The sequence below is a fragment of the Rattus norvegicus genome, chromosome 16 (assembly GCF_021556685.1).
Source record: "Rattus norvegicus strain SHRSP/BbbUtx chromosome 16, alternate assembly SHRSP_T2T, whole genome shotgun sequence".
Classification (NCBI taxonomy): Eukaryota; Metazoa; Chordata; class Mammalia; order Rodentia; family Muridae; genus Rattus; species Rattus norvegicus.
In genome coordinates, this window is record NC_141549.1 from 82,623,780 (window position 1) to 82,637,572 (window position 13,793).

Genomic DNA, 13,793 nt, shown 5'->3' on the forward strand with positions numbered 1-13,793 from the left:
TCCTGTTCAGAAACTGAAAGCGGGGACCTAGACACTTGAGTACCCAACATCTGTAGGTAGACACTTCAGCCCTGGACACCAGCAGCTGCCTGATTCACAGTGGGCAGTTGGACAGCAACACAGGCGCCGACAGGAGAATGGGAAACTAAACTGAGTTTATCCGCGTGGTAGAACACTCCTGGCCCTTTAAAGAGAAGGGAACTGGCGCATGCTACAGCATGCATGAATTCTGAGGGCATTATGCTACGTTTAAATAGCCGGCCATGTGAGGACAAACTTGTTTGTACAATCTGAGTGCCCCAGAGTTGCCATACTCAAGAGCAGGGACTACGTAGTGAAGCCAGGGGACAAGGGAAGCCGACGTCCGTTTTACAATCAAAGGCTCTGGAAACTGTTCCCCACGGCATGGTTGCTCTGCACCCATAATGTATGAAATGATACATTTTATATGTACTCTACCCCAACTTTTAATATATAAGAAAGACGGTCACTGTCCTCCAAGTCATCAGAGTGTCACACCATACTCACCTGTGGTCAAGCCAGCCTATTTGATGTGGACACATGTTTGCAATTCATACATGTTTCACGTGCATACATCATTTTCAAGTTACTACAATTTAGAGGTCCGGCTGGAGGTTTGCTGAAATCTGGTTGTGAGCTTACAGTAATTCTATAATCATTGCTGGTTACTGTGTACCCTAGAGTCCAACGAAAGAAAAGAAGTCCCTGGCCTTCTTTACTGTAAAATAGCTCTGTCTGGTAACACTCATAGTGCAGGGACACAGAGCATGTCACTCTAGGATAGAAAAGTAACTTGTACTGTGAGAGCAAAGTACCAGGAAGGTAAGCAGATGGGTGGGAAGAGGCCCGGAAGGCTCCGTGGAAGACCCAGCCAGGCAGGGATGAAAGGATCTAATACCAAGGCACTATGTATGCCCAGCAGAGCACAGAACACCCCTGGCAAGAGGATGCACAGGGACTTGGTGCCCTTGGGAAAGCAGAACCCAGAGGCCAAAGCTATGGAATAGGCTCACAGCTTTTCAGCCTGAATGCTTTGTTCACAGTCTGATGGGTTCATCCTAATCAACTAGCTCTTTATTTGACTGTAGCACACATGGTAGACGATAGACCTCCAAGAAGCTCAGAAAAAAAAAAAAAACTCTCTATTATTAAAGCAATGAAAGGGTCACCTCAATACTCACAACCGCCCATCTCTATCTAAAAGCAAAAACGAGGCTTTATATAGTTTCCTGGTTCTGTGGGAATGAAAATTCTTGCAACGAAAATGTGCTGTGCAATCAGACTCCCTATCGCATTCCATGAACTGACTCTCCAAGTGAGGGTTAGACAGTACCTCACAGCCTACATAGACTCATACAAGCGCACAGTAGGGAGTCACAACCGGGTTGCTGGTGCCTCCTTCAAGCCCAGAAGAAGGTGAGGCAGTGGGTTCAATTCAAGCACACACATTGATAAGGTCTCCAAATGCCTCAGCCGGTCCTGTAGTGACTCCATGTTGTTTGAGGATTGTAGCATACACCCTGTCAGAGGGAGACAGCACCCACTGCACCTAGGGATTTACAATCTGCTTCAAGTGCTGCGTGAGTCACTGGCCACCATCCCTAAATCTACAGTAATTCTTGGAACCTGTTTCGTCTTGCTCTACCACATGTTACCCATGTGGGCCTTAAATCTGGAGATGTCATTTTCTCTGTCTCTATAACTCAAATACACTGTGAGCATAGAGAGCTCTGTCACAGGTCACAGCAGTTGGTAGCCCTCACCCAAGTGGGAGGGAATCCACCCATCACCTCAGGTCCCCATTGGAAGCCGTTACCTCTCCCACCCTGGCTAAAGATCCTAAAGGTGAGATGTAAGGGACAGAGGGCACCTCACGCTTGTGGTAGTTGGCTGAGATTCAGAGGAGCCATTAGCCCAGTGCGGCCATCACAGGGGAGATCTCCCAAACTGAGGGAATGCCCACACCCTGAGGTCAAAGAGCACTAGCTTTGTTTTTCCTATAACGACATCGAGAAATCCCTTGGGTGGCTGGGATTCCTCTCAGTCTGGAGAGATTTGCTGTGCCTGCATGATACATTAACTTCGCTCTCCAGCATGAGAACAAGGTCCTTTTCTGAAGAACGTTTTGGCTGCATCCCTGGTTACTTCCCATTTGTGCGGTATGGATGTCCAGCCTTTTATTTAAAGTGTCATTTTCTGCATTCCGGGATATATGACTCGGCACTGTTTGAAAGCAAGGAACAAACGTCCGTGCCCGAGTCTGCATTCTGCAAAACTCTCGTGGACGTCTGTGGACCGGATGTCACCCCGTTGGGGATTTGGTGCTAACCGTGGTGGAGGAAGAAGCAATATCGTGGATAGATGTGAGAGCTCGAGGCAGCACGGGCTCCCATGACTCCTGGAGAGTCCCAATCTACTATATCTGATCTGACATGGCTCCTGGCACACAGACAAAACAACCCAAAGGACCAGAGGTGGTGACTGCTTCCCCTGTCTTCCTGGAAATCCCCCGGGGGGGATGGGTCCTACAGGCTCATGAACAGGTAAGTCAGATTCAGCTAAGTAACACAGTTGTACCCCGATGTGCCCTTAAATACATAAACGTACCCTAATTGGCTAAAAAGCTATATATACACTCATGTGTAATAAACAATAAAGTCATATCAGCACTCTATGCTGGTGCTGATCTCTGAAGTCTGAATCCTGGACATCATTATAGGCTGCCCCCCTGCTTCCCGGTCCCCGTTTCCAATCATCCACTGATGCAGGTTTCCCTACACTACACCCTCTGTTGTTATTTTAACCATTGGGCTTGTTTGGGTTCTTGTCCTCTCACTTGTGTCTAGTGAGAAAGTCACTGGTTGGAAGGTTGGAGCTTGGATGCTAAATACCAGTTCCCTTGTTCTCTTTTTTGCTACCAGGGGAAGCTTTGAGCATTGTCGCCATCAGTGAGCAAAGTCTGTGAGAAAGCTGTTGACAACCCTTTGACATTTCCTTTTCTTTCTCCTTTGCCCAGACCCTCCCCGACTGCCCCACAGCCTACCCAGCCAAATCTCAGCACAATTACCGAGAACAGTACCATGGCCCGCAGTTCGCTGAAGGCACCACTCCCAGCCCCGGGATGCTGCAGCCATGGTCATGTACTGTCATACTCACTTGTGGTACCAGCTGACCTTCATTTCCTCTGTGAAATACTTCATGAAGCACTGAAGCCGGATGCCCTCTGGAGTGCAGAGAACCTTCAGGGGTGAGGCAGAGGCTCCTGCAGACAGCAAGATGCTACCTCAGATCTCAGAGAAGTGGGACAGGCCCACGCCTGATGGTAAGGTACATCCACCCCCAGCATCAGTGCATCCCTCCTCAAGTTGGTGGTCATCCCTGTCAGAGCCACCAGAGGCCCCCACCTCATTTTTGTGTGGCACATTTCCATTAAACACATGCTTGCCCTGCTGGAGTTCTTTAAGGCCCTTTACCTTAGACCAGAGAAACAAAGTTTTTAAAAAAACAATCTACTCCTGGCCCTTAGCAGTTTGACTTGCACAGAAGAATCAAAATAGTCTTGGTGACAATGGCTATGAAAACATCTAAATAAATTGACCCAAATCTGAAGAGGTGGGAGGAGTCACAAAGTAGGGAGGAGTCAGAACCAGCAGAAGCTGGAGGGTGTGGCCAGAATCCTCTGTTCTCAAGACATCTATCTGCACCTCACTCCTCTCTACCTGTCACAGGGTCAAGGGGGGTAAGGGGGTCTAATCACATGGAGACGTCTGTGCTTGCACTCCATCCCCACCGCAGTCCCCATAAAAGATCTGTGTGTATGCTTTGTGAGAGCAGTGAGATGAGAGTGTCAGAGAGCAGTCTGCTACACTGTCAGCGTTCGACGTGTGACCATCTCTGTCACCCCCAGGTTGACCAGCCCTCCAGCATAATATGAGAGAGGTAATACAAAACAACTCCCCAGAGTGTAAGAGCAAAGCCACTCCTCAAGTGGCTTGCCCTGCCTCCCAAGTGCCATGCACACCCATGAGATCAGTCGTGACTCACTGAAAGCCAAACGTCACCCAACCCATTCACCAAACAAAAGGAAAAGGTCTGCCTCACAAGGCCGTTTTCAAACACACTAAAAGTAAAGCCCACAGTGGTTTTCATGGGAACTCCGTGAAAGCATGAGCCTCTGCAACTGAGGTGGCGAGGATGTGGGTTCTGCTAAGTCTTGACTCAGATGGTTGGGCATCCACTGGCCTATGCAAGCTTTGGTTACTTGATCAGAATGTGTAACTTGGGTGTTCTCTAATTGGTGTGTTTGACCCTCTGACATTCTAACAATGGCCACATCTACAAAGTTCACACCGGAGAGCCTCATGATGGACTTGGAGGAAGGGAAATTCCAGAAAGTCCCATATGGTCACAAGCAAGTTTGATCTTGAGTTGAGCCACATTCCTAGTTATCCTTGACTTTGGGCAGTCACATGTGGCCAGTGGCTCACAGGCGGGGCACACTTACAAATCTAGAGAGTCTGGAGTAATACCATTGCTAGTTGTTATCTGTAAGCTACTGTTCGTTCACCTATAAGCAGTACTCTTGCCTTTCCAGTTTCTATACAGGGCAAATGCACAGACTGTGAGGTCGGGTGTTAAATATCTACTAGTGTTTGAATAAAGACTAGTGGAAACTTTGGACCAAAAAAATTGCCCAGGTTGAGCAAGGGCAAATCGGCAGTGGGGGCTGGTGGTCAGGGGCAGCGGGAGCTCCAAGACTCATATTTCGATGTTCTGAAGGAGCATCGTGGAGTGGGCAGTGGGTAACCAGTCATTCCCCTGCCACCTGCCCAAATCCATGCATAGGGCACACTCTGCCACTAACATCTTCTGAGAAGTGAGTGCTCACCCCAGGAAACAAAGCCGCTTTAGCCACTCTGTCATTAACATCTTCGGAGAAGTGAGGGTCCACCCAAGAAACAGAAACACTTCAGCCAACAAGATGTGAAAACTCAGGGGCTTTTACTTACCACACACTCGGCTCATTGCCAAGATCATGTCCTCGTACACTGAAAGGGAGAAGGGAAATGTAAATTCTCAGGGTATGACTTTAACAGGAAGCAGCGTTTCCAGTGTCTAATTAAATTGACACAGAAGACTGTGATATCCATTTGAAAAAAATGAAACATTAAAATGGTAATATTTGACCATAAAAGGCTTATGGGTGCCATAAATCCCTCTAACCTATTCGCTTTTTAAACGTGGGACGAGAACGTTTTGTTCAGCATAAATCCAACAGCACATTGAATCAAATAACTCCGTGAGAGCTTCAATCATCTTAACTACATCCATAAGGAATCAGACCTGGCTTCTGATGAGTGTGGGGAATGGCATTTCATCTAAGCCCGGAGTGATACTGTGCGTTTCTCGAACGCTCTTAATGCAGACGAAGTACAATCTGTTTTTCTTATATAGCGCGACTACAGAGACAAGATGCACCCCAGCTCAGAGTGCGCGTGGCGCACTGGTATAGCGCCCGCCATTCCTGAACAGATTGGAGTTCTACCACCTCAGAGGGCACAACCATAGCTCCCCCATACTCCCTACCACACAGGTAGAATGGAGGCCTGCTCAGCAGATATGCACACAGCCAAGGGTATTCATGAGCCTTCTTCCACAGGGCCCCTTTCATGGACAGAATAGATTTTACTGTAAGACAAAGAAGGCACCATTTTACCTTTGCCAGCTACTTCCAAGACAGATACATCTTGACCTCTGTCATCTTTCAAGGTTGCTTTGTACTCGCCATGGTCCTTCTTAGACAACTATGAACAAAACACATTGCATATGTATGCAGAACCAATACCACGATACAAGATGCTGCTACATTCAGACATTTTCCTCGCTAAGTGTGGGGAGTCGGTGTGTGTGGGAAGGCATTGCTGAGTTCACAGGTAACGGTTAGCGCTGTTTCGATTCTGTGGCTGCCTGGTACCTTGGGTATAAGCAGCTCACAGATCCCCTTCTCCAGGTCCGGCGGTGGTGTCTCGGTTTCGTAAAGGACATCATCCTTGAGCCATTTGAAAACGGTTTCCCTCTTGGTGTTTGCAACCTGCAAAACAGAAATCCTAAGTGAATCCCGATGGCTCAGAAGGGAAAAACAAAATCCTTCAGGGTTAGTGAACCTCAGACCTAAAGAAAACACCAGCGTTTACCCCTCAACAGGCTCAGCAGGGGCTCATGGAAGACCTGTCACTTCTAATAACACTAAAAGCATTTCTCAATTGTCTGCTGAAGGCTGTAAGCCCTTGCAGCTGCCACCAAGAGGACCCATGAAGCCAGTAGGTGTGAAAGTCTCGTGTTTAATAGGAAGTGTCACTAATGGGCCTGAGCAAAGTGCTTTGGTTTATGGATCCAGGGCTCTGTGGGTCACTGAGAGACTGCTCTTTGGAAGTGGGGAATTCGTGGCATGAACACAGAGGAATGAGCCTCAGCCGGGGGAGCCTCCCTATATGGGAATTCCTCACAATGACCCTCAGCTTTCGAAGCTAAGCTTTGCAGGGTTCTGGTGGAGTGTAAGCACACTCACACACGTGCTGCTGCTGACATGTTGTCTCAAGAAGACACTCTGCTTTGTTTGACAGATGTTGGATATGAGATGGCATTGGATTCCAGGAGGCTGGGGAGTCTGCATCCCCATCCATACAGACCCCACACAAGCAATGCGGGCAATGGAATTTTACAAATGACGATGTTGTGATAATTTGTATGTGCTCAGCCCAGGGAGTGGCACTATTAGAAGGTGTGGTTCGGTTGGAGTAGGTGTGTCTCTGTGGGGTGGGCTTTAAGACCCTTCATCCTAGCTGCCTGAAAGCCAGTCTTCCACTAGCAGCCTTCAGAAAAGGTGTAGAACTCTCAGCTCCTCCTGCACCATGCCTGCCTAGATGCTAACATGTTCCCACCTTGATGATAATGGACTGAACCTCTGAACCTATAAGCCAGCCCCAATTAAGAGTTGCCTTGGTCGTAGTGTCTATTCACAGCAGCAAAACCTTAGCTAAAACGAATGTCATGGGACTGGCTCTAGAGACCAGTAATGTCATGTGTTTGGAATTTCCACAGCAGCTATATGTGGTATTGTCACCAGTGACACCAGAAAATAATTACGTATCCATACTGTAGGCACTTTTGCCTGAGTTAGTCCCTAAAGTCAAAAACCAGCCTAGTACAAAGAAGTCATTCAGAGTCTCTGAGGAATGGATGGAGACCATTCACCAGCCACCTTGGAAGCAGGTTTCCCATCTCTAGCCCAGAACATGAGTGAACGCACATCTTAGGGTAGTAAGTTCCTGGTCTTTCTGGGTCTCCCTGCTGTGCCAGCCTCTGTAATCCTTCCCTGACTCTAGGTTCACTCTGCTCAAAAAGGTGGAAGCTGCTACTCTGTGTGTGTGGAATCAAAGCCTTTCCTGTACCCTTCAGTCTCTTCTCAAAACAGCCTCAGTCGACCTGCAGGAGGGTAGAGGGGGTCTCATCCTATGCACAGCCATTTCGTGTCTTCTCGGACCCTGTGATTCATCTCTGTCTGTGATCCACCTCTGACGCTCAAGTGCCTAACACGTACACGAGTGAGCTGAAAGACTTAGAGGCAAGCTAATTCCTCACATGTCACATGCTCACTACACCCATCTCCTAGGGACAATGTTCTCCCTTCACACTGCCCTGTGTGACAAACCCCCAACACACCTTCTTCTTATGATTACGATTTCTATTAAACACTTGTTTTCGAATGCTTTTCTGTAAAGGTAAAAGTCTATCCTAATGTATAGTATTTCCTATGCGTTTTTGTTACATAAGTCAATTAAGAATATTGCCTGTCACGGTATCACTGAATAAAATAATACTCAGAAAAGTGTTTTGCAGCATGCACCAAAAACCAAATGCACGAGATTGCAAAATACTCAAGGTTTAAGAACGATTACTTTTATTTTCCTGATATCTGTGTCTACCAGTCTATGCCTCTCTGTGGTCAGGGAACTTGAGGTAGTTTCAAACATTTATGGGCAGCTACACAGCACTAGAGCCCCAGGAAGTAGGCCTTACATTTTTGCTCCCTGTCCTTGGGATACAGAAAGATCAGTGTGTCCTTGTGCTATGGTCAGAACTAGAGCAGCCATCGCCCTCCTCATTCCCAGGCCTAACCTCTGACCCTCTAATGATCTGAGCTTTAAACAATGCAGAGGCCTAGAAATGCACAACAGAAGTCCACACCTTTCCATGCATGGTAATCATTTCTGAAAACTGGTGTTTTTTCCAGGGTATACTGCCTATGTAAACAGCCCGTCGTTCAGTAAAGGGCTAGCCTCTTGCTTCCAAATGTCAACACTTCAGACTCCACCACAACACCCAGTCCTTCTTACCCGCTGACTCAGCCCTCTCGATAGAGTTCTATGGCTTTCTTATTGTACAAAATGCACGAGACATTTTACCTTCGGACTGTGGTGAAGGGTGCCATTCAGTTCCAACTCTGTCATCTCACTCCCTGTACCCAGTTCTCACCCTGCCCCATGGAGCCCCACCTTGCTGCAAAGGCCTGCTTGTTTTCCTCTATCCCACTTGGGCTCCAGGTAATGTGTAAGTAGTTTAAGGACAAAGGAAACCCATGCACCACCATCATTTATCCCTGGCTCTTTCGCAGCGACTTGCGTAAAACACAACTTTGAAACAAGCTTCTTTAGCTACTGAACTATTAACATAAAACTTACGGACCTGCTCCCCCAACATGCCTTTTAGTCCCTGACAGTGTCGTGTGGCAATCGCTACAGGTGCATTTCCTCGTGACACACCTTCTCACAGACTCGCTCTAAGTCAATGCTGCAGTAAGCCTGCCTCCCTGGATTCTCCTTTGGATGTCACAACACGAAGGCTTTATGAAGGCGGAGGGGCAAGCACTTACCATCAGGGTTCCGCAGGGTTCACTAGATCCCTGAAGTCTCTGTCCATTCCTTCCTACACCCACATCAGAACCTCATTGCCGACAGCTGCTCCCTAACCAGCCTCTCTGTGAGGCACAGGGAGAGCCTACTGGCCTCTTACCTTACAGATAAGCCGAACTTCACACTCTTCAGTAACATCCCAGTGCAAATACTCAGCAAAATGAGGGCCTGTGGGAAAAGGGAAGGTTCTAAAATAGGAATTTACATTACAGACAAATAGATATTGTCTACACATAGGCACGTATATTTAAATATATCTCCATGTTAAATTTCGATATAGGAACATAGTTGACTGAAGGAACCTGCTGTACCCTATAAAGCTAAGGAACTTCTCACGGTCCTGCAGCTGACCTGCCTTCAAGCTGAGTCTCCCTGGAGCCTCGTCTTCCTAGTGGGAATACACAGCTCCCCTCCTTGCTGACGCATGGGATCTATCGCTCTGTAGATAATCACACTACCCAGATCACCACATTCGCTTTCCAGGGCCATGCGTCTGACTGAGCGCTGAGTAGGGTAGTGATAAAATCTTCGAGGTGAGGGGATCAGCGAAGACGGTGTAGACAGAGCAGTGTGACCTCACCACTTTGTAAATGCTGTTATTTCCCATCAGAGATGGATGGAGTCAGGTACAGTTTTCGAAAGTATCAGTCGTTTCTATCTAAATAAGCATGGAGCAAAGCATAGCCTAATAAAGCCACTTTCTCATTCAACACAAAAACATAAAGCAGTTTTGAGACTTATGTACTGATTTTTTTTCTTTCACATTAATACATTTTATAAGGCTAGAATTCGATTGGTGCCTTGTTTAAAAGCCTGTGGAGGTACTCAGTCAGGGGTACCTGGCTGGGAGGGAGGGAAGGGAGGACAGAAAGTGATGTGATTCTATTTCGATTCAAAATATATATTTTTAAGACCCGTGGGGAAATCAGGACAGAATAAGGAGTGGTCTGGACATTGTAATAGGGGTGATCAGAGACGTCCATGTGACTTGTCAAACGCGAGGCTAAAGTAGGCAGAGAATTTGGCTAACCTGAGCTCCTACAGCTTCTGTGTGAGGTTACTAACAGGGGGCGGGCAGAGGCATGTGGAAAGAAGGGTGTTGGGAAGGATTGTCAACTGCAGGGGACAGGGGTTAGTCAGCGATCGGTACAGAGCCTGGTTAGACAGATCCTCATCAGGGACCGATGACCCTCGTTAACAGGGAATACAAAAATCAAGGATATCCAGGATCAGCCAAGATTAGAAGCAAGAAAGAATACAGGCAAGATGAGAGGGCTAAAGACAGAGGCATCTCCTATCTTTCACAGCAAAAATGATAACGCAACGTTTGATCATTCTGAGTATGTTCAGAGTCGGTTGTGAGATGCGGGGCCTGCTCAAGATAGATGACAAAGTCCGTGCTGCTGTATGCACGAGCCGCCACTTACCTTGTTTCCGTAGAAATTCCTTCCTTTGAAATTCAGCCTCTTCTAGGACAGCCCTGAATGCTATTCAAGAAAGAGAAAGAGAGAGAAAGAGAAAGAGAAAGAGAGATGAAATACATCTGCCTCTCTCCATGCGAAGGAGTCTTCTTTCAGTTGCATCCTGTGGGCGACTGGGAATGGTCACGGTGGCATACCATCTCCAATGAGCACCAGCGAAGACTGATTCTTGGCTTTTCCATCATGAATCTGCACAGTGTAGGTCCCTTCGTTTTCAATAGTAAACCGATCCATGACCATCTCAATCATGCCTGTCGATCTGTCGCATTTAATTCTGTGTGTCTAGAGCCCGTAAAAGACACAGAGACTGACATGACGAGACTGGTTCTCCACACCGCAGTTGCACCACATGGTGACTGGTCCCCCCAAACCTCATTTGTTTGAATGCTCTAGTTACCAGGGAGTGAAACTGTTTGGGAAGGTATAGGAGGAGGTATGGCCTCATTGGAGGAGTGTTTTCTCCTTCCCTCCCAACCCCCACCCCCATCCCTGCCCCCTGTTGCCCATGGTTAAGGATGTAAAGCTCTCCATTACTCCCCCAGTGCCATGCCTGTTTGTTTCCTGCCTTGATGATCATGGGCTAACCCTCTAAAACTATAAACGAGCCCCAAGTCATTGTTTTCTTTGATAAGACTAGCCTTGGTCATGGTGCCTCTAGCAATAGAAGACTAAAAGACATACCAGATATTACATCTGGATGACTCAGAAAGAAAAGTTATCAATTAGTCTTCTGGGTGAACCAAGAACCAAAGCCACACTAGTGTCCACTGGGAAGGGAAAAGGGACAGGCAATTTCCCAGTGCACAGCTATGAACTTCAGCCTCGAAAGCTGTAGAGAGTTGAACATGGCTAAAACCTATCCCACCCCATCCAAGCTTTCATCCTCATTAAACATGCAAAAATATCAACTCGGTAAGAAATCTAAATATTCTTTCGAATGTGTCCGTCACATATTCTGTACTTGTGTAACATCACTGAGTTTTTCAAAGGGAATTAGAAGAGGAGATGGATATGTCTAGGTTCTTGGAAAAGGCCAAAATGAAGGAGCATAAGCCTGCAGAATCGTTTTGAGGTTGAGCCTTCTGGAACAGGTTAATGACAGGGATTATGAGAAAACAATGTGTCCTCATTCTAAAATGAGTCACCACCATATCAGAATAGAAGAACAAGAGCCCAGTGAGTGGCCCCTACCCTGAACTGTCTAGTTCCAAATGATGACATCTGAATATAAAAAGCAACATTCAGGTTGTTCAACAAGTGGTCAGTGTCTATGACATCACCATCCATTTCCCACAAGTTCCTGGAACTGTTGGAAAGCACTCTGACTAGTTAAGAAGTCACAGGTATGACTCCCACCAACCAGACGCTTAAAGGCACAGTAGGCTCTTCAGCTTCCTCTGCCCTACAGTGTCTGAGAAGGCTTTAGAAACTAATTAGGCATCTCAATGCAGCAAGATGGAGTTCTGTGATTTTTTTATGAGCCCCATAAATACAGGGTTTTATGTGACTTTCACAGAATGGCATCAGTCTCCAAATGTGAAAGTCACCTGTGGGCTGCTAATTAAAGATGTGAAAGAAGTGGAATGACTCATTCCTCCTCCAAAAGATTAGCTCGGAAGCAGCAATGTAGCTCTCTGCAGCAGGTAGGAAATGTTAATCAAAGGATGTTCAGCAAATACTATGCAATTACTCCATATTCCTCTTCTTTTCCTAGCATGATCTCTGCTCGGAGAAAACTTCTGCAATTACCCTGATCAGGCAGTACTGCCCTGTACACAGCACATACTCGCTTGGATTTTGCAGCCCACAGAATCGACCCGCACTATACGTTTTCTAAAAGCATGGCGTGGCTCCCATGGGACAAACTGACTGGATCGTGTGGTCTTAGACACCACGACATTCCAAGATTTCTGTTTGAGAATCTTCTAGGATATCTTAGGAACTTGTATGTATTTTACTCAAATTCCCCTCAATTTGTACTCATTTTTACTTTTCTTTTTTTTTTTTCCGGAGCTGGGGACCGAACCCAGGACCTTGTGCTTGCTAGGCAAGTGCTCTACCACTGAGCTAAATCCCCAACCGAGAATCTTCACCTGGTGGTTTTACTAATACCACCAGACATAAGAACCAGGCTGATGGAATGTAGTAAAGCTTCTAGAAAGAGAGTGGGCTGTCCACAAACATGGGTAGGTTCTCATTGATTGATCCATGTATGCTAAACAACTGAATGGGGGATTTAGAACTAAGTAGTTAAATGCCACTACACTGGGCATTTAGAGAAAAGAGAGATACACCAATCAATGACTTGCCTAACCCCACCCCTGAATAAAAGACACCCCATAAAAATTAGATTGTCCTATGACTGGGCTCCCCACTGTGCCATAATTACTCAAGGGTAAATACTCCTAAACATAGTAATAATTTCTCCAATGCTCCACAGCCAAAAAATAAGGATTGTAGTAATTTTAAGATTCATTTCATATAATCAAAAGGATAGGAAGATGGCTCACTCAGTAAAGGGCATCACAATCACGAGGATCTAAGTTCAGATCCCAGAACCCATGCAAAAAGCTCAATGCGGTGGCACGTGCCTAGAGACAGAAAAATTGGAGGCAGAGACAGGCAGATCTCTGGCAGCCTGGATGCCAGCTAGGCTGACCTATCTGATGAAATCTCAGGAGAGACTCTGGCTCAACAAAGAAATTAAAGATGGCTGGGGGAAAACACTGGAGATTTTCATCTGATCACATATGTGCCATGCAAAAACATACCTCACCCACTTACACAAGTGAATGCACACACACACACACACATACACACACACACACACACACACACACACACACACACAAAGTAGAACAAAGGCAGAGTAGTTTTATCTTAGCATAATAAGCGTTTTCAAGAGCTCTATCCCTTTCTCTGTCCAGATCAGATCCAGCACACCAAGGCAACAGCCTGGGGGGACCAAGATGTCCCTGAGACTCCTTTTTCTCCTGTGTCCCCAATGGGAGCTGTCATTGGAAGGAACACAGGGGATCATTTTCCAGGATAGAGCAAACTGATAAGCCTTCAGAACTACAATCAAGAAGAAAGAAACTAATTCATCAAGACAACCCCTTTAATCCTGAACCTTTCCCTAAACTCAAACTCCAAGTCTCTAAAATATACTCATTTTTTTTCATCTTAACATATTTGGATTTTAAAGTCAACCTAAGTCATACCAAACCAAGACTGAATCTCTAAGCACCTTGAGGACTGCAACCTCAAGCCATCTGGTCAACCTTCTGAACTCCTGTCTCTGGAACTCAGAAAAGGTGGA

General features: G+C 46.5%; 2 protein-coding genes across 6 annotated transcripts in view; one reads left to right on the top strand and one right to left on the bottom strand.

The window, feature by feature from the left end:
* Positions 1 to 13,793, top strand: part of Erich1 (glutamate-rich 1) — a gene marked incomplete at its 5' end in the record, with an annotated part of 52,793,804 nt that overhangs the window by 51,753,220 nt on the left and 1,026,791 nt on the right.
* Myom2 (myomesin 2) overlaps positions 1 to 13,793 on the bottom strand; it is a 73,130-nt gene that overhangs the window by 5,338 nt on the left and 53,999 nt on the right. For all 6 annotated transcript variants that reach the window (XM_087588531.1, XM_087588528.1, XM_087588527.1 and 3 more), the window contains 7 exon segments: positions 10,612 to 10,756; positions 10,421 to 10,480; positions 9,094 to 9,161; positions 5,996 to 6,112; positions 5,738 to 5,825; positions 5,031 to 5,069; positions 3,178 to 3,283 (listed from right to left, as the gene is read on the bottom strand). In XM_087588531.1, coding sequence (XP_087444657.1) covers positions 3,178 to 3,283; positions 5,031 to 5,069; positions 5,738 to 5,825; positions 5,996 to 6,112; positions 9,094 to 9,161; positions 10,421 to 10,480; positions 10,612 to 10,756 — 623 coding nt within the window.